Below are 25,716 nucleotides of genomic sequence, written 5' to 3' on the forward strand. Positions count from 1 at the left end.
TATAACTTGCATTAGTCTGACTTTGCAAAGGACTGCTCTCAGTTGAATAACAAGGGTTTTTTTTATGGATGGGGGGGTTGAAATGTATACGAAAAGAGAAAAAAGGAAGCAAAGTGGAAGGCATACCAATGCTTTGAAGATAATGTTACCAGTATTTCAGGATAGATGAGAAGGGAGGACAGGCGAACCTCGCTAGTCAGTGTTGTACGTTGTAGCCCCCACTCCCACCCCTCTTATCATACCGGCCCTTGCTCCAGGGCTAGGCCTGTCTCTCGTTTTGGGAACATTTTTATCAAACATAGTCCTTATCTTCTGAACATTCCTTTGCTTTATGTTGCACCTGGAAGCCGATCACCGAAACCAGTCTGGAGTGTTTAGCCTCGGAGCGACTCATTTGAATAATCAGGGATTTAAGTACCCTACTCAAGGACTACAGTTGCTATGGTTGTTGAAGATGAAGAGAGGAAACCGAATCTCACTCCTTAAGCCAGAGTTGTACAGCAGGACCGGGGGGGTTTCAGTAGCTAGTCGACACGTTGTCGCCTGCCATTGGATCAGAAAGTCCGTTTCAGCCGAGTTTATCGGACTTTGTGTTCACCTGCCTGCTAATGCCTGAAATCTGCTGTTGTGTTGAGAGGGGTGGGGGGGAAATCCTGTAGTCTGGTATAACGCTGTTGCCTAACCCTGACAAACTGCCATTGTTACTGTTGCTTTCATCATGTGAAGCTTGAATAATACGGTGAGAAAGCATTGTGAATTTTATGCAATGAGTGCGAGTTTCAAATTGAGTACGTTTGAAATGTAAACCCTGAGCGACGTTGTGAAATGTTAGATAAAGCAAAGGCTGTAGATAGTGTGAATAATTTCTGTATTTAAATGAAAACTTTAGCAGCAGTTTTAGTGTAAAGCATTACTGTGAGAGAGATCTGCTGACATTTTACCACAACTGCATCATGATTGAAAGTTCACATCCTGGTTATTATATAAAATATTTCAGCTAATTGCAGCAGAGACAAGCCAAGAACATCAAATTGTGAGATTTGATGTTCAGAGCATGTTTTATGGCTTATTGTGAAAGTTTGAATGACATTGTCTTATGGGGGAAAACAAACTGAGGATTGTTTGATAAACTCCAACATCAGTTCGCTTTATTCCCGAATGCACCATCTATAGACGGTGTCTTTGGTATCTGTAGAAAAAGCTGGTATTAGCAGTTTTGCTGTCTAAGCAAATAAATCAATAAATTGATATAGTATTGGAATAGAACAGAAAATTAAGAAATTACAACAAAATTTATTTATCATAACATAACTACAGTATGTTACGACTTTACAACTTTTCATTGTAATGAAGATTTTCATTACAATGATTTCTGTTGATTTAGGGATTTGTAATCTGGAAATAGTGGGAGTGGCCTTATTTAAAAACTTGAAAAACGAATGGATTCATTGCTCAGGATTTGACCTGTGGATCATCGACCACAGTAGTTTAGGGAATAATTGTCTGATTCCAGTATTTGATTAATTCAGCTGTGACTCTATAAGAACAATACTTCTGTCTTTGAGCAAAAAAGACATGCAAACTGCTAGCTGCACTAGTGCAACTGAGCAAAAGAAGAAAATAAAACTGTCGCACTTCACAGATTTTTGATCACAAATTAGTCACACTCTGCAGCCCTGATTTGTATTCACAAACAATTGTAATGGGATGCATAGACATGGGGTCAGGACACATGACTCAACTAAGAGGCTCTACTTCATAAATAGGTTTTGAGAATGTGTTGTGAAATCCAAAATTCAAGCTCCCCTAGGATTCCTTTTTTTTTTTTTTAGCAATTCTCTTAAAAGCTTTAGAGCTTTTTTGACTTCAGTAAATGTGAGCTTCTCAGCTGGTAAACTACTGTTCAGTTTTTTACTTAAGATAATAGGAGTGCAAGAAGGGTCAGGGTGGTGTAACAGTATGGGTCGAGTGTTTTTCTGCTTCTACCGGGAGTTTAATGAAAGCTGAAACAGAAGAGGGGTTCTCCTCAGCTGGAAATGTATCACCCTCTCATCCAATCAGGGCTTGTTGCTATGTGTGCTGTGAATCTGCTCCCTTTGTATTTTAAAAATGGGGGTGTGGGACACACGCACACCCCCACACACGCGTGTCACAGAGTTCAGAGTTTTGACATAGCATTTCACTACCCATGAGAAGGGAAATAAAAATTTTACGTGGATGTTTTAAACACTTGTTGAGTCGTTGTTGACGCACTAAGTTTATTGGCAATCTATTGCTCATTACCAACCCTTACGGTCTCTGGCAGAAACTGTTTTCCTGGCAAACTTTACCATCATTTCCAGTAGAAGTCCCATAACAACAAGGCAGACAATAACAGGAAAGGTGACCGAAAACCCTAGCCGGCCTTCTCCTCATGTTTTAAAGTTACAAGCAAACTTCTCCCCTGCTCTACCCGAGACTGAGAACAAAAGCAGTGTTGTAACACAGATAACACAGATGCCACTCAAGACACACAGGACGGGCATGGTTGCGTAAACAGATGAACAGACCAGTAATTGTGCACAGAGCGAAGACATGGTATGGAACAGACTGGTGTAGCGACGGCATACACATTACTGCCCACTCGCATCCACAAGCAGGAGCTTCAATTGTCTTGGAAGAACATCAAGTTGAAACTCTTGTCACATCCACAAGCAAATTCTAGAAAGGAGAGCTCGTTCCCACACGCAGACACACTTCAATCATCTTGACGGGAATGTTTGAACACATCGTCCCTGTTGCCGTGGTAACACTCGTTCTTCCGCCCCTTCTTCCCTGGTCAGCCGTCCGTCGTTGATCCATCAGAAGGAGAGAGTGAATAGTGATGTCATGTATCTGTTTCACCATTCCTAGCAACTTTTTAAGAACTGGAAGGGAATATGCTGCTGTTTGTTGATATTGCATTGCTCAAGATTAATTGTAATTGGGCATGGACCACAATAATAGCATGATTATATAATAAATATACTGTAACTCAACATATACCAGTTCCAACATGATCTTATTACCTTTGATCAAAACAGACAATATCATTACAGTTATAATAACGGCTATGAATGGTACTTGTGCTGCACAATATATTGCAAATACTGTATATCCTCAATGCATTATCGTTCCGATCAATTTTAATAGAGCAAAGAACTGTTCGGAGTGCAGGGTTTTCAATAGGATTTTTTTAAACCTGGGGAGGCCAGTGGTGACGATGCTAATTAAATACTATAATCAGCCTTCAGAACGTGTTTGAAAAACTACGCTTGAAGGCCAAACTATATTAACTGCCTTTCAAATGCAACACACGTTAACAATTTATTCAACCTAACCTGCCTTTGGTACTTTTCTTTGGCTTTTTCTCTCCCTCTATTTTGGACTGTCGTCTCTAGTTGTTCTTCACTCCTGAGGCCAGCGCAGCGCACGGTAGCCTGTTTTGCAGCTAGACAGGCAGGAGCCGGCAGTGTTGGTTTTTCAAAATAAAGTAAATTTGAACATTTCATGATATTTAAATTCATTTCAAACTCTGATTATGGTTAGTATAAGTGTACAAATATAAATTCTGAAGGTGTGGCGGCTTTTATTTTGTTGTGGCAGTGCGCCACTATCAATTAAAGAAAACCTTAGAGTGCAATAATCGTTGGCTGATATCTTCTAAATGACATAAACATTTTGTATGTCAATAACATACTCTGTCACTGACAATAATTTTCCACATCTGAGTTGTCCAAAATTCTATGGATGGACTCGAGAAAAACCCTTCATGACAATTGCAATTTCTTTTGTAATATTGTTTAGCCCTAACACATATTCATAAGTAAATGTAAGAAATAAAGCCTGTTAAAGTTTAAAGACATTTTCAAATCCTAACTCTAATTCCAAACAGGCAAATTTGTGTTGTTTAACAAAGGCATGTAGCATGTATTGTTAAGCCAGCTGATGGGCAGTGTGTAGCAATATATCATGGAATGTGCTTCACACAGCTGAAGAAAACTCACTCTAGCATTTTTTTCTGGCATCTTCTTGAACTGTAGGAACATCATGCCTTTGTACCAGTAACTAGCTCAAGCCTTATTCGCTGATGACCATCTGCTTAATGTATAAAAAGGATCAGATCTACCTAATTAACATAAATCCAGTTATCCAATCTAGAGGGGATTGCTTGCCTGTCTGAACACATTTTCCAACACATTAAGTTCAGAACACAGAGCTCTCGTAGTCGTAGGACTGTAGCTGATAACAAAAGCTAAAGCTTTCTAAAGGACATGTTTGTGGTCTTGTCAGATTCTTGACAGATTAGATCTGTCAGCTTCTCAACATAAGATGGGGAACAAGCTAATCTTTGACATCTAAAATCATTAAACTCTAAAAGTTGTTAACAATCAGGTCAGACTCGGATCATATGTAATGGAGACAAATACTAAACAGAAACTAATAATTTTGCCCCTTTTTATTAAATTCACCAAAACTAGGAACAACTGCCTATTTTGGTCTATAGACATATCAACCAGCACATTATTTTTGAGTTTTACGGTTAAAAAGAAACTTAGACAATTGTTAGTGACAAAAGATTTTGCCATATAAATTACATAATAATAGCAATTCCTTCATTTTTTGTTTGATTCAAAACTACTAACTTTATCAAATAACCTGTCACACATTGACTTACTTACGTGGGGGAAAAAGTTAATCAGTTAACATTGAAATTGGCAGGTCAACGCTAAAAAGGAATCTCAAGTATTAGTCATTGGTGCATTTCTTAATATTCCACACAGAATAACTTACTGTGGAAAAAATTGTGAATTCTATTTTCGAGAGCTAGTCTGTAGTTGATAAACATCCTCGAGACTGGTGTTGCCTAACCATTGCAAGTTTGGAATGCTGGCGTTATGATTGTGGATCGTTGATTTCAGAGCAACATATGTTGCAGGGGTGAGCATGTTGGTGTGTTGAGTACCTGCATTTGTACAAAGAATGGACATTTGTCTCTGTACTTGTTTTTTGTTTTGTTTTGTTTATTTCCATATGGAGTTGTTATGCATTAGTTATCTGAGATGACATCATTTGAGTCCAGTTGGCCCTGAGGACCATCTGGGGTCTGAAAATACTCTTGTCTTGCTGCAGAGCTGACCACAGAGCAAAAAAGACATGGTGGCAGAAACGCTTACTCATCATGCTTACACCTGCTTAGCCGTTAAGTGCATTTGAATACCTTTAAAGGTGCTTTCATGGTCTTATGAGGGAAAGTTTAGTTTAATATTTCATAAACCACCAAATATGACTAATAGATGATATAAAAATTTGTCACAGCTATAATAAAATAAGAACTGAACAAAAGTAATCACAATACAAAGTGAAAAGACAAGGATTAGGTATGGAAAAGAGACCACAACGACTACAGAAAACTCTTGGTAGCAAAGTGCTTAAGATGCTGAAGACAGAGTGGAGAACATGTACCTTTTTAGAAGCTGTAATGTTTCAGTGGATGGGAGACATTTAATTGATAGCAGAAGGCTGCATCAGGCTCTGGAGGCACCATTTCCCTTACAGACTAACTCAATTGAGGAACAGTCCAACGCCCTGCCTTGGGGTGAATTTTAGCGTCTCTGTGGAATAGTAAATTAGTTGTCTGGGCTGTGCTTCAGGAAAAACTTTGATCCTGCATATGTAAGAGTTAGATTTTAATAACAGCAATCATGAAGAAAGCCTCTTCAGGGTCAGCACATTAGGAAATAACTTGTGTTTTCAACTATTTTTTATAGTTTTACACTGATAACATTTGCTGCATTATAGGAACAGTACTCAGCCTTTGTTAACTTGTCTTGCTGGAAGGTATTAAAATTCATTAAACATTTAGTTATAACAACATATACTTTGAAATCAGGGGAACGGTACACTGCAGAAAATGGGAGCCACAAACTTGTTAACGTACTTATTTCACTGGGGGCTGTAGAATATACATTTAGCATTACCACTGAGTAGCTACAATGAGTCAATCCTGGAGATCCCCTCTAAAAACACTTATAACTTTGAATAGGTCAAACGCCAGATTAATATGCGTTAATGTGCTCAGTGGAAACGGTCTTGGCATAACAGCAGAACCCAAAACATCCACAGTTTTTCCTATGTTTGCTCTTGGTGGTAAAGCCAATCAGAGAAAATCAATGGCACTCTTGGAATGGCTGCTTTTCAGGTGCCAACCAATAGCATGTCAAGTAACATTGCACCTTAGCATTTCAGCTTACTGAGCACATTTTCTTTTGACCATTTTAGATATGCTCTGTGTAAAAGAATGCTGAATCTTTTGTGAATATTTTCGAGTGAAGTTCCACAGAAAAATGTGCTAATAGGTAAATCCTGTGTACTGTAAATGATGAAATTGTGATTTTCCTATAGAGGCATGAATTGAAATCTGCCCAAAAAAGGCCACCTTTTATTTAGAGTTGCATTAAGATCATCTGTCACCAGGTTTGGTCATAATGCCAGATTTGCAGCAACCTTCACAAATTTTGGTTCTGTTCAAAGACACCCGATGTCATTGTGTGGGTGTGTGTGTGTCAGGTTGACACACCTCATTGAGCCCAGCAGACTGCTGCCTGGAGATTGCTTTAATACGCAGCCTTTCAGCTCACTGGTTATCTAAAGCCTGCAGGCCACCCCAAGAAATCAAATGTACTATTCATATCAGCTTAGGACCTCAAAAGATCTTCAATACAAAGTAGACATTTTAAGTCTGTAAAGCACTCTTTCCTAAGAAAATAAGTTTCAGCTATTTGTTCTCAGTTTAATTATTTATTCATCTCGAAAAAATTGACTAAGCCTCACCAGAGTAGTTAAAGTATTAATGTATTGCTCAAGTGGAGCTCATCTATTGATGTGGTGAGTTATTCATTATCTTGTTTCTCAGCTGGTTTGGGTACAGTACAGCAAAGCACATGATTGTGTAACCCCTAAAATACTTAATATTGCTTCCCTTTTGCTGTTAAAATTGATTATACCGTTAAAAATATGTGCTTTAGGTAAAGACAGGACGAGCTATGGTAGTAGTTCTCAAATTGATTTAAACTTATACAGGAATAAGTAGTAATAAATAGCTAAGTGGAAACATCAGATTTCCTGTCTTCCTTTTAGTAAACCCACTGGGTCTACTTCCTGTTTGCTTTTAAGGAACAAATCTGCTTAAGCAACAAAGTGACAACAACAGGAAACATTAAGTTTGAACATTGACTAAGAAGAAATATAAAGAGTATGTAGTGCTAATGAGAAGTTGACATACACTTCAATTTTGAATTTTCTTAATCCCATACAGGTTCCAAATGATGCATTCAGGCTCAAAACAGACAAGATGCTGCCACCACCAAACTTGACAGTTGATGCAGTGGACAACCTCACATTTGTCTCGTTTCCACCAAGCGGTGCAGCAGGGGTTGACGTGGTACGCTATTTTATAGCATTCAGGAGAGCGTTTCCATCGCCAGGTGGAATCTCATTTGGTGGGCGGGTTTAAACCCAATCACCTCACATTGTGTCATACTAGTAAGATGACAAACGTGACGCACTAGTATGTCTCGTTCTTGTCGGAAGAAGTGAATTTTTTCTGTCTGTGTTGGCTGACTCCTGTAGTTCCAACCTAATTGTACCATACCATTGTTCAGTGGATAATGGCATGATATACACCATTCCTGAGATGACTCAGGAATGGTGCGGTATGGATTGGTTGTATAGCCTACTTCTACATTGGAAACCTACAAAACAGTGTAACGACCTATACCGTACCACTCGGTGGAAATGAATCATTTGACTTCTCTGAGCTTTTTTAGTCATTGTGATCAACAGTTCGCTTCTTCTTGTTTGACCAGAAACCATTTCTTCAGTAACATTAGACCATTGTACTCCACAGTAGTATTAAGCCTTGGTGGTTTCTAGATTATGAACATCCTGAACAATTTGTTCTTTCGTCAGAGGGAAGTGTTTGGGTTAGATGGTTGAAATTTGAACACAGTTGTGTTCTAAAGGGACGATGATCTCAAACATGTTGAAGTTAGTCTTGTTAGATGATTTCTAACAGTTTGTAAATTCATCTGTTGTCTGGCCTCATCAAAAATGTGATGTTTGACCTATTTGCTTCTGATCTGACGGCTTAATATTTTTAGGCCAGTCATAGGGATGAAACAAACCATTTGTAGGTCTATGTAGTGTTTGTCATTTTGACAGTTATTATCAAAGCTGATTAATACAGATTTTTCATTAAAGCAAGGATCCATTGTTGGATTTTGATAGCAAATCATTATTAAAACATAATGCTGTTCAAATAACTAAGAGCACTTTGTGCTGGCTGAACATAGGACAAAGGGAGATGGGAGTGGTAGCCATATGGATACTTATACTGCATTCAAATTAGCTGCCAGGGTGTGTATGAGTACATTTGTATGTGTGGAGAATACAGCAAGCTTTTGCCATAGGAAGAGGAAAAACAGGCAGTGATTGTGTGGCCACAGTGTGGGGATTAATGGGTCATCATATCTGAATGTGTGTGACTCGATCACCTCCTTCTGTCTTTCCATCTGTCTCTCTGTTAAAGCAACAGCATTCCCTGATATTAAGTGTACAAACATATCCCAGCTACATGCATTCAGTGAAACGTAATCACTGGCGTGTTCAAGGATCTCGTCACAAGTATGTGTACAGCACACAGTTTAGTTCACTTGACTTTATTCCTACAATGCCAGATCACAACAAATGTCACCACTTTGCATTTTAAATGAAAACAAACGGCCTTAACTCAAACTCAATCAAAACTATGTTCAGACAAGTCAAATTCAGGCCAGTAAATAAAATGTTGTCTATAGAGAGAAACCAGGAAATTGGATCTAGAGGAGTTTGAGAGAACAGGAAATAACACAAACACTGATGGTGTTGGAAATGAGTACTTACCAAAAGAAAATGAAAGGCATGGTACTTAACTGTAACTTTAAGAATGAAACGAGAATCTGAAGAAAAGGCGCTTTGAACAGGCAGCCCTCCAACAGTGTTGGCTATTAACAGCGTTCCTAAAGGTATACGTTACAATTGATAAACTCTCGGAAGCTGCTGTTTCTAAGCTTTTTGTTAGTGGCATATTAGTTTGTCAAAACAAGATGGCGCTTGGTCATTTGGAACTTCAAAACTTACAAGATCATGATTAGTACATGATGTTCCTAATTTTGGAAATATTGTATTAATGACAGAAAACAATCTTTGAAAATTCTTTGTAAGATTTCAAAGATGTCCTGAAACTATTCAGAAATAACTCACAAGGTTTTTCCCCTCTGACCAATTGAATAGATGGTGTTCAGAACCAAAGACAGTAGTTCCTGTCTTGTCCAAATTCAGGAGTAGGAAAACTTTTATACGTTTTAAGATCTGCTTATATAGTATTTTATTGATGTAGTCTGTCATCACTCATAATAACACTGGAAATATGGAAACAGAAGTGGTCCAAGCATTGTAATCTGTGGAACTCCGTAACCAACTCCAGTTTTTGAGGAAGATTCATTATTAACATGAATAAACTAGAATCTGTCCATCTGTCTGATTTACAAAAGCCTATAGCTGTTCTTTCCTCTGAAAAATGTTCTGTATAACCACATTATGACCCACTGTATCAAATGTGGCACTGCAATCTTACCGTACATCAACACAAGTGCATTATGTAAGACTAAGAGTATCATTAACATCCAAAACACTAACATGTCAGGCTTTTTTTATTTGCCATCTAATAGTTCTTATAGGGGAAGAATTATGTAAACATGAATGTCGGCATGTTTACTTTGAAGAAAGAGCTTGTTTAGCTATCAAGGCTCTCTGCTCCAGCCCTGGAGGCCTTTTTTCATCCCACATGACTCTGTGCTGATCTTATAGCTCAAGGACGCAGAGGGAGGCGCATGGACGACCGTGCACATGTGTGCTCAGCCAACTGATCTTCAGAACCCTCAGATGTACTAGTAGCAGATCAAAACTGGTCCAATAATGAGATGTCAGAGTATTAACCTGACCTGTTACCCAATGTATGACACGCATTAATACCAGAGTTGTGTACCTGTGATTAGCTGGTTAATTACTTGGACTAAATTAGCAAGCCTGCTGTCAAGCCTGCGATAAATTACAAGCGTTAATCTTTATTCAACAATGCAACAGTGCAGAGAAATTACACTTCTTGGTAGTGGGTAAAGCAGAAATGCAGATGTCCTCCATCTTGGCTTTGTTGTGCTGCTCTGCATCATGATCTCCTTTAAATCTTATTGAGACAGTCCTTTTGTGTTGGGAGTATGTAGGCCACATAGGAATGCTCCGCAAAGGCACAATGCCTTAATGAATGACAGCTCTGATCTGAGCGACCCGGGCCCCTTAAGTAAAACCAGCATCAGTAGGCCTTTGTCCACCACTGCATGTGTGCGTTTCATTGTATGTTTCTTTTCCTTTGATGGTATTATTTGTCACTGATGTGCTGGTAGTTGATGGGAGTACATGTGTGTGTTTTTGCCATGTGACCTATAGCAGATGTATATATTGCTTGCTAAGCAATCTGACACCCGGGGTGGACATGTGAATTGAGGCTCTGTGTATGTTTTCATCAGAGGATATGGTTTGCATGCCACCAGCCCTCAGAGGCTGTCTGTTAGTGGCAGACCTTAGCTTCCTCCAGTCTTCTTAGAGTTCATTCACACCAGTCCTGTTTAGTCCGCTTTAATCAAACTCTAGTTTGTTTGCCTAGAAAGTCTGGTTTGTTTTTGGAGGTGTGAATACACAATTGAACTCTGGCACATCTAAAAACCTAGGTTTCTTTTTGATTAAAATGAACTTTGGCGCAGTTCGTATTCATATGTGAATGCGAAAAGGACCAGAGAACTCTCCAAAAGCAAGAAACGGACTATAGCGCAAAGCATGCTGGGCAAATACAACCAAAAACAAAGGCAAGAACCTAAATGGCTCTGGTCTTTTGCCAAAGACAAAAGAGAAATCCTACACTGATGCAACTTCATCTTTGTTTACATTTTAAGAAGGAGGTTGTGCTTATTTCTTCTTCTGACATTTTTGTGTTGTTTCCTTCAGTGGTTCTTGGTTCAGCGCCACCATAGGCGAGGAGGTTAAGAGGTTTTTCAGTTAGTTTGTTGCAATTTTGGTCCCCAATCAAACCCAGTCTACCTGACTATCTGGTGTCAAAACACCCTCAGACTAACTTGCTCCACCAACTTCCTGTTCCTTTTACCCAGCCTCCATCAGAATGTTGCCTTTAAACTGAATCTGTAGAGCAGGAGCTTTTTCTCTAACATGAGGGCATGAAACTGTAGTTGTTTATAGCAATGTTAGAGCACACTATATCCAGTGTGTGCGTGTAAATACGATGTATACTGTGACCTGGAATGTTGACCGTTGTCATATATCCTGCACTCCTGCTGCTGTTTTCTAGCTTCTTTTGTTCAGACCTTTATGATTTCAGCCCATGAAGAAAAAGGGTATTTTCTCAGGATATAGCCCCTCTCTCTCTCTCTTTCTTTCTTTATCCTCCTGTGTTTATTTTGCCTGCAGCTGGCTAACAGACCCCTTCACCACCCTCTTCCTCCCCCCATCCCCTCTTTCCTTCACATTTTGTATCGGACCGTCTCTCTCCACATGCAGCAGCAGCCCAGAGCTGTGTAGGAGGAGTTCCCTTAGAGGGATGTGCGTGACTGGCTGGCTGAGAGCGATACTCGCATACACTTCTGCAGAGCCAGCTGAGGGAGATTCTGGTTTAGCAAGCCCAGCTCTTATGGAGTGTGTGTATGTGTGTGTCGTCTTCACCTCTGTCCTTGTGCAGACATGGGATATTAATCACACAAAAAAAAGAGTTTCCATCTGCATTTTACTTCAGGTTGACACTGAATCAAATATTTAGAAGCTTCAAGGTTACGAGCAGGAAACCTCTGCACATCAGTTTGCTGTCAAGAGAGAGAAAGCTGTGATTTTCTTCTTTTTTTTTTTCTTCTGTGCTGCTGCCAATCACCTGACCTCTTCTGGGATTCAGGGAGTTTCCTCTGGAGGAGGGAAGAAAGTGACATGCAAAAACAGTCCCTATAATTGTCGAAAATACTTACCCAGGATCTATACGTCATTTATAATAGACATAACAGGGTTTTATTATATGTATACAGATAAACTGATCAGATGTTAGCGCTGACAGTTGACCTTCGGTTTAATAAGTGTTTCGCCTAGGATCACCCAATTTTAAGAAGGAATAACATGCAGGGCAGAAACAATTAATCGGATTAATCACAATGAATCGATTAATGAAATAATCATTTAATTTCTTAATTGATCAATTGTTTTCTACAGGCTAAAAGAAAAGGCCATTTTCTGAGAGAACAAACTGAGCAATAACTAAGCCAAAATTATGCAAAAAATATACATTTTGAATTTAAGATGATACTTTTTCTTTGTCTGTAAATATGTTCTGCCCAGAACTCCTTAGATTACATAGTTTTAGCTATGTCATTTGAACATAACGAGTAACTCAACATAAATAACTCAAGTTTTTTAGCTGAGCTCCGTTACAGTAGCTCAGTAATATCTCTGAGCTACTGTAGCGCCATTTTGAAACACTTTACTCATGCTGAAAATGGCTAACTCTGAGTAATCTTCATTTGCATCTACACTGAAGAGTGTTTTTAGCCTGGTGGTGCTGAGGGTATGCTTCTTCAACTCATTAGGAAAATAATCTTTGGGGTTTTTTTGTTTATTTCTCCAACCAAACAGTCTCTGTCAGAAACAGTCATGGTACGAACTATTCCAGCCGGCATTTGATTTCTCTATGTTTCTTTTAATGCGCACAGTCACGGCTGCAAAACGTTGCTCTAGCTGCAGTCTGTGAAAGCAAACATTTGCTGACCAACAAAGTTGCGGAGGAACGGAACCTTCTTTACCACAGAAAGCTTCATTCTGTCCCACCCACGTTACAGCAGCAGGGAGGTGTAGCACACCCTACTTTATTCTGTCCTGTTGTCTCCGCTTATATGTGGTTTTGTGGATGTCATCCGATGAGCATGAATGAAGTCATTATCCGTTCTGCTTGTTCTTGTACCTTTTGTTCCCTCTCTGTGTAAGAGAAGAGCTGAAGTGTGTCTTCTCCCCACGGCTCAGCTGACACAAAGCCTCTAAATATGTTCCCTTTACGGCAGACAAACTGGAAAAGTTGTGTCATGCTCTGCCTTCCCCCACGCCCCTTCCCCAAACAGGATTCGTTCAGTCAAATGACCCCATCCATCTGAGCAAAAACAAAATTCGGGTGGATGTCTGTCGTTGCTAAGGGATCTCTTTTTTTTTTTTTTGTAATGCCCCAGAATCATGCGCTGAATAGGCTAACAGTTATCTGCTTTCCTCCAGCTGTTTCCCTGTTCAGTGTTTGCTTCTTTTGTGATTGTGCTTACCTTCTACCTCTTTTTTGTTCTTCTGTCTTAGATGCGACAGAGGAGTTTTTCGAGTACGATGCCGAGGAGTTCCTGGTGTTCCTGACCTTGCTGATCACAGAGGGAAGGACACCGGAGTATTCGGTGAAAGGCAGGACTGAGGGGCTGCACTGCCCCCCGGCTCAGTCAGGCATGCCTCCTCTCCACAAGCATGAATGCAGCGACAAACTGCCTCAGGTGCCAATACAACACACACGCACACACACGCCACACACCAGTCACACATTTGGTTGGTTATTTTACCTTTGAAAAGCCTTCCTGTTTGTTTATATATTAAGGTTTCCCACACTACTGTTTTTCAGTATTTTCTGGATCTGGATAGTATGGAGAAACGGTATTCTTTCCAAAATTTGTTCTCTATTCCATGAATACCAATCTCTTCTACTTCCATACTTCCTTATTTCTTTTATTTTTGTTTTTCTCGTGCACTTCCTTATTTCGGCCTTCCTATGTCACTACCTCCTTTCTTTGTTCCATGTGTCATGTACTTCATTTTTTTTCTTGTATCTGCACTTTGTTTCATCTTTGCATCGTTCCTTCTGTCCACACTTTTATTTCTCCTTTTCTTCTTGTCTCCTTCCTTCTTTTGTTGTTGTGCCACAATTTTGTTTCTTTTCCCTCATTTTTTCTTTCTTTCTGTATTTCTTTTTATCTGTTTTTCTCTTTCCGTCTTTGACTTCTCTTCATTCTTTCTTTCCTTTTTTCACTCCATCTTTTCTTTCTTAATCACTTTCTTTTGGTCTTTCTTAAACTAAAAAATCTTGCACTGTTGTTTATTTTGTTGCAAGATGTTTTTAAAAAAACATTAGTCTCCAGTGATTTTTATATTTGGTGCAGGCTAGACAAAAAAGAAGCTACTAAGTGAAAATTGTTAAATGTTTTGATGGGACAAGCAAAAATTTCTTTTATACAAGTAGAAGAAATAAGCTAAACAATGTTGCAGAGGGAAAAGTTGACAGTGTTAACTTTGATGGTTAAAAATAGAATAAAAGAGTTTCTGGGGGGTTTTTTTATGTTTTTTTTTTTCAATGATGAATAACCTGACTGGATTTTTCTCTGCATTGTTTTGACAATGTTGTGTTGTCTGTGGCCAGAGGTAAGTGTTTAACTCTGTTCATGTGAATGTTTCTTAGGGTTTAAAACTCTGGTGTTGGGATGCGTAATCATTGAAAAATGTTGCTAAAATCAATCATTTTTTTTCCTGTTTTAATTTTTTTCTGGGCTCCATATTTAAAGCCTCCCAAATATAGTCATTTCTGCCTTAAGTTTATGGGGAATTGTACATTTTCAATATTTTTAAAATGAGCATCAACGACTGAGAACTCTGGTATAAGTCTGTAACATATAATATTTATGTGTAACAAAACTGTAAATGTGAACTATGGTTTTAGTAAATCTAGATAAAAGTTATCCTACATGGAACGTATAAAAAATAAAATCCAGTATCACCACCAAACCATCATAGCCCTTATGTTGCATTACTGAGTGGAAAACTGGAACTTTTTTTAAAACTTAATGCTTTCTTTCAGATATCAGTGAATTTCCCAGAAGCCTCATCTGCTCCCCCTCCCCAAGCTTAACAAATACTAATGAGCGCTAACCTTCCTCCTCTCCCTGTGTGTCCCCCAGTGCCGACAAGCCAGGCGAACCCGTTCGGAGGTGATTCTGCTTTGGAGAAACAACATCCCTATCATGATCGAGGTCATGCTGTTGCCAGACTGTTGCTATGGTGATGAGTGTCCCCCGAGTGACCCAATCAGTGACCCAGTCATCAAACAAGATGCTTTGCTGTTGGAGAGGTGGACCCTACAGGCTGTTCCAAGACAGTAAGCCACACAGAAGCGCACACACACACACACACAAAGTTGAATGGGTTAATGAACTATGCAAGAAAAGTCCCATATACTGTGCATCTGCTAACTGCATCAACACCTTGTTTTTTTCCCTGTTTCTTCAACTTTTAACCTTTTAACCACTCAGTATAACTTTAATTACAAAGTATTATTTTATAATGGTGGCAAATCTAATATATATATATGTGTACTGTATATATTAGGTATAGTACACAATGCCTTTTCAAAATGGGACCACCAGAGTTCTTTAGGAGAAAAAAAAACAACAAAAAGTAACTGTGATCGTTTAACCAACATCTCCAAGCCTCTAGCCTATTTATTCTTTCAGCCACCAGGGGAACTGTGATAAAAATGCTGGTCTTTAGACCAGTCTGCTTTTTACATCCCTAAACTCCATGAAAACTTGATATGGAGTTACCAAATTCAGCAGAGAGTTGCTGGGGCTTCAGGTTGTTTGGCTCGTTTTTGTTGAGGTTTAATTTTACAGGTGGGATCTGTTTTTAGGTCCTGCTTAGTCGATTATGCCTCTTTGTTATTCGCGAACAAAGCTCCATAGTGGAATTTAGTTAATTTTGCTAAATTTGTGTAGAAAACTAAAAACTAAAATCCTGAAATAGGACTACTGATTCTTTTTAGCTGATCTTTTAAGGGTCCTCAGCAATTTGTCTGAAGTGTCATTGACCCTTTTATTTATATTTATGGCTTTTTTTTGACATCTTTTGAAATGCTAATCCTTGTGGTATTATTATGCATTTTCTTTCTAGATGTAACACTTCATACTTTGTTTCTATCACACAAACTCTCAGTGGAATACATTGAGGTTTGTTATAATGTAGCAAACTGTGAAAAGGTCTCTGGGATATGAAAACTTTTGCAAGGCACTATAAATAATCGAAGCCAGCTCTGAATGTGTATTCCTTTAAAGCAGGACATAGCGGTGGGATTTGGTTTGCCGCCGCCGGAGAATTGGCAGCTCATCCTTTGGGTCGTTCGTACCGCATGGATGGGACTTATTCCTGCGCATCCCACGGATATTTGATTGGATTGGGAGCTGGGGAGTTCGGAGGCAGCGCGACAACCTTTATGTTGTGTTCGAGAGCAGATTTTGTGGCATGGCAGGGCACTTATTACTGCTGTTAGAGGTTGTTGCTGTCAAGTTGTGTTATTGGTCTGGAGTTGGAGATAACGGCCCCTAAAAATAAAAAATGATCACTTCAGCATTTTTGACTAAAATCCGAACACTCTTTTCTTTTTTTGAGTTTTTTTAGATATTAATTCTTCAGCATAAAAATCTTCAAAAGAACGATATTTTTTTTTTGGCACGGGTGGGAGTTGCAAAGTGGGATAATTGGCCTTTACAGATTGGCCCAGTTTCCTACTAACATACAAACGGTGGGACATTCTTGTTAAAGGGGGAAAAAAATTATAAGACACACATCCCATGACCATTTTCTCATTAACCTGACACACTGGCACACTTCCAACCCCCCTTTTTAACTCTGTTTTTCCTAATAGAAGCGGCGATCGTTTCATTGAAGAGAAAACTCTGCTGTTGGCTGTACGATCTTACGTCTTCTTCTCCCAGCTCAGCGCCTGGCTCAGCGCCTCCCATGGCATCGTCCCCAGGAACATCCTGTACAGGTCGGACATGACTCTCTGACACTGGTGGGACCGGGCTTTTCAGTCCCACTGTCAAACCACGCTGCCAAGGCTAAAGCAAATGAGCTAGAGCTACGTTTGAAATCTGAAGTCTACGAATCAGTTTTAAATTTAGAAATTCACAACATAAGGTCCTTCTCAGTGAAGTAGAATATTATAATTTATTGAACTAATAGCTCAAAGAGTGAATACATACATCACTTAGTGATATTTTTTTAAGTATTAAATGTTCATTTTGATTTATTACAGTTGATAAAGACCCATCATTAAGTTTCTCAAAAAAATTGAGTGATGCTTAAGATAAGAAAAAAGCTGTTTTTTTCTTATCTTAAGAAAAAACAAAGGTGTTTTGTTTTATTTCAGCATTGTGTGCATTTTTGACTTGGGTATGGATATGGAAAATTACTTAAATAAGGAAAGTATTGGCACATGTATTATTTTTAAGAGTTTGGGTTCTCATGAGCTTCTTGAAAAAATCATCACAATGAACTGCAATAAATGCGTGTAACTCTGTTCTGAACCTGTATGACATGAAGTTGAATTCCTGAGATGAATGAACGTTTCTATGATCTTCTAATTCTCTGTAGCATTAACTCTCATCCTCTCTGTTCAACAGGATCAGTGCTGCTGACGAAGATCTGGTGTGGCAGTTTTCCCAGCCGCCGTCCGAGCACATATTCCCCGTCCCCAACGTCTCCCAGAGCGTCGCCCTGCAGGTCCGCGTCCAGTCGCTCCCCCGCCAGCCCACCTACCCCACCCTGGCCTGTAGCATCCACACCGGCCTGCCTCCCATCTACAGCAAGACCCCCAGCCTCAGCCCCAACCTTGGCAGCCACGGTGGCCTGCCCACTCTGAAGAAGAGACAGGAGCCTGGCAAAGACAGCCTCCATTCTAACTCCAACATGTACGGCAAGAGCTCCAACTCCACGTCTAGCCTTCTACTCAACGGACTACCCATCCCTAATCTGCCCATCAACAACATCCCGATCAACAGCCTTCCTCACGCCACCGTGTCACATCCGTACAGCAAGAAGAGCCAGGAGCCTGGAGAGAACTACACGTTTCACAACGGCGAGCTCCCGCAGGTCAACATCCCCCAGTGCCAGGGCTCGCCACTCTTCTACCAACCCGCCCGCTCCCCCACGCCTTCACGCTCCAACTCCCCCTCCCCGCTTCCCTCGGGTAAAGCAGGGAAGTGGTTGTACACGGCGCTCAACGGTTCATCCGACCCCACCCCGGTGGACGACTACACCTGTGGCACCAGCAACACCGACCAGTCCAAGGCTCCCATCCCAGAGCCTCTGAGAAGTTTCAAGAACTTATCCATGGCTGAGTCGTCCCGGTGCCCCTCCCCGAGGCCTTCTGGAAGCGAAACCAATCCCCTCATTGGCTCCCTGCTGCAGGAGCGACAGGAAGTCATAGCTCGAATCGCACAAAGGCTCAACTTCTGTGACCCGACGGCACCGCCACTTCCCCCAGGCCTGTTCGCCACCGACAGCCCTCACAAAGCCATGTGGGGCGGCAACCACGACGACAAAGCCGCCGGTAAGACCAAAGAACTTGAGACGCGCCCTTACGAGTCGGTGGGACGCGCTAAGCCTGCGCCGTTTAGCACCCCTGTGACAGAGACATCGCGCTTTATCAAGCGGGAGAGCTCCTCCCCGAAACCCGCCGCCTGCAGGAAACTGAGGATGACAGAGGCAGAGGAGTGGAACGGAGAAGTGACAGACAGAGATAAGGAGAACAATCGGGACAGCTCGCTCATTGCCCAGGCGGTGCAAGACATCACCAGGCTCATCCAGGAGAGGCTGGCCGTCCCGCCTTTGTCCCCTCGACATAGCCGCAGCACTAGCCCACTGCACCACCACGTGCACACGACCACAATCACACACACCGTGCGCACGTACTCTCACCCCCCACCAGCCAGCAACGGCTGCGCCAACGGCCATGTACCCAGCCACGAACCTCAAAGAGACGGCACGCACAACGCCGCCTCGCACTCGCCCGTTTGCACAGAGAAGCCCCGAGGCGGACCGCGGGCCGAACGCCGCTCTCCGCGGGCCCAAAACGGTGCTCAGTTTACACTTGAAGAGACCTCACTCAACGGCCAGGCCGACACCCGGGTCCCCTGCCGTTTACGTGCTTCCCCGCAGGAGAAGCTCCCAGTCAGGACACCCAGCAGCCATGACACCCCGCCTCCCTCCCCTGTCCTGGAGAACAAACCAAGAAATGCCCAGATGTTCAGCTGGAACAACCACAGCGCCAGCCCAGCCACAAACTGTTACAGAATCTATGACGACGGCAAGCCTCAGACTCTGCACCAGAACGACATGCAAGCTCAGGCGTCCGCTCTGCAGGATGAGAACCAGGCGCCCTCAGAGTGTGACTCCTTCGCATCCAGTCCAGAAATTACTCCATCACCCTCAATCCTCGTAAGATCATTTTGGCTCAGCTCCTTTTTAGATATGCAAAACATTCAATGTCTAGAGATTCAATTCCAATTTTTAGGGTGGAGATTTGATTTAGAAACAATTTTCGATTCAGAAACCAATTTTTCTGTAGATTGTGTTTAAATGATGTGACTGACAAGAGGAGAAGACTTCAAACAAAAAACAACATGGCTAACCTAATATTGGTATTATTACCCAATACATTAGTATTTGTGATTCTCTATAGAATCCTTTTATGAAATAATCCTGTAGCCATCCCAAACTGATCCAGATTGGTCACCTTATTGTAGGTGGATCATTCTAGAACTGTAGATATCTAGAATGATTCACTCAGTAATAGATGTAAATAGTTCATGTAAAGACTAAAAGAAATTATGCTTGAAAAGGAGCAGTAAGAAGTGAAAACGTTTTTCTGAAAATTTGCCCCTATTCACAAAATGAAAATTGACTATTCAACTCAGAAGACTATTGCAGACATATTTGAAATACACAAAACAATACATATGTACATCAATTTTAAAATATTTACTCTTCTCAATACGTTTAACTGTAAATATTGGGTTTGTGTGATCTGTGTCCACTTCCAATAATTACCGTACTCCAATAACTGTCTTCTGTAACGGAAAAATCAAATCTATATGTTTTATGACTACTGCCCAGCACATCAATCACTGAGTTTTACTAAATATACAATTTGTGTAGTAATTCCGTCACCTTATTAAAAACTGTAATAGTTTTGGATATTTAAACTTTTCCATGACAAATGTTCATCAATGAGAACACTAAAATAACATAGTTTCTTTAGGTTTTTTGTATCTCGTAATTGTGCATCAGCACTTTTTTTTCCTCTACTGCTACAAAATATAATATATCACTTTCTACATCACTCTCCTCTCTTCATTGCCGTCTTGCAGCGTCCTCACAGCCCCTCCCCCTTGCGTCCCTACAACAGCTGGAAGAAACAGAATCGCCACTCTCTGGACGCCACGGCAACGAAGGCCTTCCACCCCTGCACCGGCCTGCCTCTGCTGTCCAGCCCCGTAAGAAAACACGCGGCTGCCCACTCATGTACAGTGAACGTCGGACCATTAACACACAGGCGTGCAGAGCAGCTAGCGTGGGAGTCTATGCGGTTGCTTTTTGTTAGAACAGCACAATCGCCACTCTTTGTCATCAGCCACAGAAACCGTGACTCCCTGCACAGCCACCCATGAAAATACAATGAATGTTTGTCTTTAAGAGACTAAAGTGTTAGCAACCTCTCTCTCTCTCTCTTTTTTTCTTTTTCTTTTTTGCTGCTGGGCTACCAAGTTATGAGTTAATGCACAGGCTAAGCATGGGTTAGTTATTAATTATAATTATAAAGCGATTAAAAATTAGGATTTTTGAAACTGCTAAATCTTTCCATCACACATTTTATTCAGTTTTAATGAGCAGCTTGTCTTTGTAAGCAGCCAAGAGTGGGCTGACTACCAGAGCTGATAGCCGCAAGTGGCTCTATTGACCTTTCACACTAACTCTTAGCAACACTGGGGGAAAAAATAAAGAACCAGCTAATATTTTTATATATAGACATAGCAACAAATTCAGGTTTTTTTCATGGAATAGTTGTGTTAAATTTTCATAACAGAATGACACTAAAAAAACAGCAATATGTTTTTAGATCAAATTTTTATTATTTGGTTATAAATTGTGTTTTTATTTACATTTTTCTTAAGTTGTCCCTTTGGAGAAAATATTTTATTAAAAGCTTTATGATTTCCTTCATGCTAACACCCAACAATTTGAATGAAATGGCTATTCTTTAAGAATGTCATCACATTTCCTGTAGTAGATGTTGATCAAAATTATAAGTTCTCTTTCTTTTCCAACAAATCATGTATCGTTATTAAGCTCTAAACAAGTTAAAGTTTAACTGGACTGTAGGCAAGAATGGCTCTTTGGATTGTAAATGTTGCAGATGATTGGCCTACGTAATCAGGCAGGGCAAATGTATTTGTAGAGCACATTTCATGTACAAAGCAATTCAAAGTGCTTTACAGAAAAATGTAGCGAGTTTAGACATAGATTAAAAAAACACATGAATAAGTGGATCAAGATGAGACAAATGAAAAATCATAACCAGCTAATATCAAATTATCTCCCCATGAATAGCAAAATTATCAAATTATTAGTTTAATTTGAAACTACTCTTAAATATATGTGCATATGTGCAATTATATCATTTATTTATAGCTATTTTTGGGAAAAAAAAAAAAAACACAGTTGTGACAAGAATTGTAAATCCAGCGATACGATGAGATCGAAGTGTAGTGTGGTAAACGCATTTTTTATTTCAATAACCAAATTTTATTCTGAGAACTTAGTTTTTATTTAGACATCCAAAGACACATTTTAAATCTGTAGTTTCTATCTCTGGGTTTTTCCTTAATGGTCGCCTATGTCTCAGTATGAAAAAATAACAAATAAATGTTCTGGATACCATTATTATAACTTCACTAGTAATTGTTTTAGCAGTTGTAGGAATTATTGTTGCTTTTCTTTTGTATTTTTATTTTGTAGTTGTTGTTTTTTTTTTTTTTAGTTTCTCTCCAATCCAGTCACACTTCTGTGAACTCAGGGACGCACATTCACACATCCCAATTCACACTTAGTCATGTGTTAATATTATTCAAGTAGTTTAATTTTAACTGCTTTTGCTTCTTTTCAGCACACCTCCACTGTAGATCACATTCGCTTTCTTCTTGTAATGAAAATGCGATATTTAACTATCAAGAAGAAACCGTGGGCTGTTCTGGTTTAATCATGTTCTGTGTGTCTGCTGCAGGTTCCTCAGAGGAAAAATCAAACAGGTTACTTTGACCTGGACATCTCTCTGACTGGCTGTAAGGGTTTGCCTTGGGCCTCTGGGAAAAGGTACACATTTTCTCACCTGGGATCTCTCTTAATGTAGTTGCAAACATCAGTGTGTCCACCAGGACAAGGTCGAATGAGGCTCAAGTCACTGATCCAGAGCGGGTGTAATAACAGCTGATACCTTCCTCATCTGTCAGCTTCCTGCCGGCTACAGTTACTTATTCTTTGCATGTCGAATTTGAAACCGACTGTATTTTGATTTTTTTTCCCCAACGACAGCTCTGTTTTATGGGGGGGGGTTCCCCTGGTTTGTGCTTGAAAAATTGCTCTCAGAGCTGGACGTTGGATGTGAAATTTGCTGCCAAATGGAACAAGATAGTGACATTTTCTATCAGGCCGTGTTGGGGGATCTACAGGAGAGTGGGTGGAAGAACTGAATTGTATTAATTAAGATAACAGACTTTATTATTATTAAATTATGCATTTTAGTTGAACCAGCAGTCTTCTTTTGATAACTATAAGCTTCTCCAGGGATGCAGTATAAATGCAGAGTAGAAAATATTGGAACTTGGTAAAAGGAAGTCTGGCTTACTCTTTATTTCTCTCTTTTATTTTTTAAAGGACAGTGCTTGAAGTATATCGTTATTTGTTTGTTTTTTTCCTGATGCATTTCAGGAAAAAAATGCATCAGGTGTTATGGATAGTTTTAGTTAGACTAATAATGTTTGACTAATAATATGTTTGGAAGGTGTTCAAAGTCTGAGAACATTGTACTGTAAAGCATGGTAGTGGCTGCATCATGCTGATGCTCTATTTTGCTGCATCTGGTACTAATTCCAACCTAATTCTTAATTTCATCTCAAATTGGGGCTTGACAATAAATCGCGACTGACATGTCATCAGTATCAGTAGAAAATACCTTTGCTAGATTGTTCAATAATTTTATTGAACCACGTAGTATAGTGGGAGATTTAGGCAGAAGAAAGGCTTTAACCACTTAACCTCTCACGGCAAGTTAAGTAGGTTGGGTGGCATCAACTAACTTGCTCATTATTTGGTTACCTAGCAACAACCTGAGTAACTTGCGCAGCAGCAATTTCAGGTTTCACCACTGTGCCTCATAACTGCTTAAGAATTACAAACAACCTGGAGTGAAAGGACAACATGAGTACAACACCTCGAGAGGAAACTATACAACAGAAGAGGTCACCAGTGTGGCAGCATTTTAGATATCTAAAGCAAAAAACTAATCAATATTTTATCAATAATGACTGATATGATACACTTGTATTGTGATACGCTTTGCAGCCATTTCGCTGAGTCCTTTCTCAGCAAAATACCATGTGGTTGAAACTTGGGACACTACTTGGTGTTTCAACAGTGATCCCAAACAAACTCGCATTCAAGCTGGTTTTAGAAACTATAAAACCAGATGATGAGCTCCTGGAATGATTTGGTCTGAGCTAGAAACCTCATTAAACCAGTTCTGCTATTTCTGATGGGAAAGGTTGCCAAATATCACATGTGTTTTCTCTGGAACTTTATATGGAACCATCAAGCAAATATTAGTTTGGTTGTATGATGCTTTGGAGTGTGGCCACAAATCATTCAAACTTTGCAGCCAATTCTTGTTTATAAATATTAATCTGCCACACCAGAGCAAAAAAAGTTTGAAGTCCCAGATTAATTCATTCTTGCCGCTTCAGTGTATACTTGAAATAAGAATCTTATCTGTCCGTAACCAACCAAAGCGCCAACACTTTCATTGGTCGGACATTGTTGTGTTTTGATGTTTTTCTGTGTCTATGGACGGAAGGGAAAGCTAATTTTTCTCTGGTGCACTGTGGCTCAAGCTACAATAGCACACACTCATCTGTAAATGGCAGTCAGAACTAAGTTGGCTTTATATACACAGGGATTCATGCCTCAGCCTACACACAGAAGCTGTGGGTGGGAGCTCAGCGGTGTTCTTTTGAAAGCAGATGTTTGAAGAGTTCAGAAATCCAGGCTGACGGTTCACTCCAACCATCACGCTTGCGTCTGATGACCTGCTTAGAAATTCATCGCTATTTAAAGATCCGAGTGGGACAAGTCTTCCTTGTTGTTCAGGTGGCTAACGCTGCTGTTTGCAAACATATAGGTGAGCCTCAGGTGGTGTTTAACGCACATACCAGGAGGCTTTTGTCACTTGGAGCACAATGAGATTGTGTTGCATCAGTGCTTCAAGAACAAGTTGATCGAGCATGTGTGGTTTTAACCCTTTAGGGTGTGTCCAAAGAGAGATGAGAACACCGATGAGTCACATCAGCTGTTCAGCGCCAGCGCTCCTCCTGCCAGTCTAAGCCTGCTAGGAAACTTTGAGGTAGGACACATCATCAGTCATCTTCTGTCAAAAATGGGGATGCAAGCTACCGGTTAATGAGTTAATCTAAATTTCATCGTTCTTATCAATCGGCTAACGATTAATTAACAATTAATTGGCCACTTTTTTAAAGACCTGAGTTTTGTCTTTCCAAAACATACATTTTATTTTCTCATTGTGAATTTGAAAAAAGAAGCGCATTATATTTGAGCTTTTTTTGTGTGTCATCTGTGTTAAATATTGACTGAATAAACTGATAATTGTGGTTTTCTCAAATATTAGACATAGGCAACCCTCAAAATCAACAGTACTTATTGGCATCATGCCTTTTTGTATCATGTTACAATTTGCCCTCTGCTTTTCTGTCATCATCACATTTACATGGTGTGTCAATGGCATGTATGTAAAAAAGAAAAGAGAATTTCTGCCAAAAAAACTCAGCAATTTTCTAGAAAAAAAAGGTGGACATTTCTGAGTTTGAAATGTCAAAAGCTTGCTAGAAAAAACTGAGAATTTTTTTTATATTAATCTCAGAAAATATCTACAGAAAAGCTTTAAAAAATTTTGAGTTTGAAAAGTCAAAAATTTTCCACTTCTGGAAATTTTCTGAGTTTGGAAAGTCCAACATTTTTGGAACTCATGAACCAGAACTTGAAACTCAGAAATTTCCATGTTTTTTCAAGAATATCTATGAGATTATTTTCTAGCAAAGCTCAGACATATCCTCAGAAATATATTCATTTTTTTCTTGTTTTTTGGAGTAAATTTCCTCCTTTTTTCCTTTTTCTATGAACAGTGGCCCCAACACCCTATGGTACATTCTCGCTTTCAAAGCAAAACAGTAATTTTGTTTAAGAAGTTGTCGCTGCGTATAGTTAATTGATTAGAACTAGTTTTAATTTAATAAGCCATTAATCGACAATTAATTGTAAGTCGATTAATTGTTTGTGTCCCTAATCCAAACATTTTCCATGCTGAACAATCTCTAGACTCAAATGTTGATTTATTTATTTTCCCCCCTTTGGGGG

The 25,716-nt window shown here is 39.9% G+C and overlaps 1 protein-coding gene across 2 annotated transcripts in view; it reads left to right on the top strand.

Annotated features, from left to right (window-relative positions):
- The window catches only part of atosa (atos homolog A), a 39,320-nt gene that overhangs the window by 10,254 nt on the left and 3,350 nt on the right, over positions 1 to 25,716 (top strand). For both annotated transcript variants that reach the window (XM_028014071.1, XM_028014069.1), the window contains exons 2-8: positions 13,501 to 13,685; positions 15,138 to 15,334; positions 16,877 to 17,002; positions 17,637 to 19,452; positions 20,385 to 20,510; positions 22,298 to 22,386; positions 24,592 to 24,688. In XM_028014071.1, coding sequence (XP_027869872.1) covers positions 13,501 to 13,685; positions 15,138 to 15,334; positions 16,877 to 17,002; positions 17,637 to 19,452; positions 20,385 to 20,510; positions 22,298 to 22,386; positions 24,592 to 24,688 — 2,636 coding nt within the window. The remainder of the gene's footprint in view (positions 1 to 13,500; positions 13,686 to 15,137; positions 15,335 to 16,876; positions 17,003 to 17,636; positions 19,453 to 20,384; positions 20,511 to 22,297; positions 22,387 to 24,591; positions 24,689 to 25,716) is intronic.

This window comes from Xiphophorus couchianus, chromosome 4 (assembly GCF_001444195.1).
Source record: "Xiphophorus couchianus chromosome 4, X_couchianus-1.0, whole genome shotgun sequence".
Taxonomy (NCBI): domain Eukaryota; kingdom Metazoa; phylum Chordata; class Actinopteri; order Cyprinodontiformes; family Poeciliidae; genus Xiphophorus; species Xiphophorus couchianus.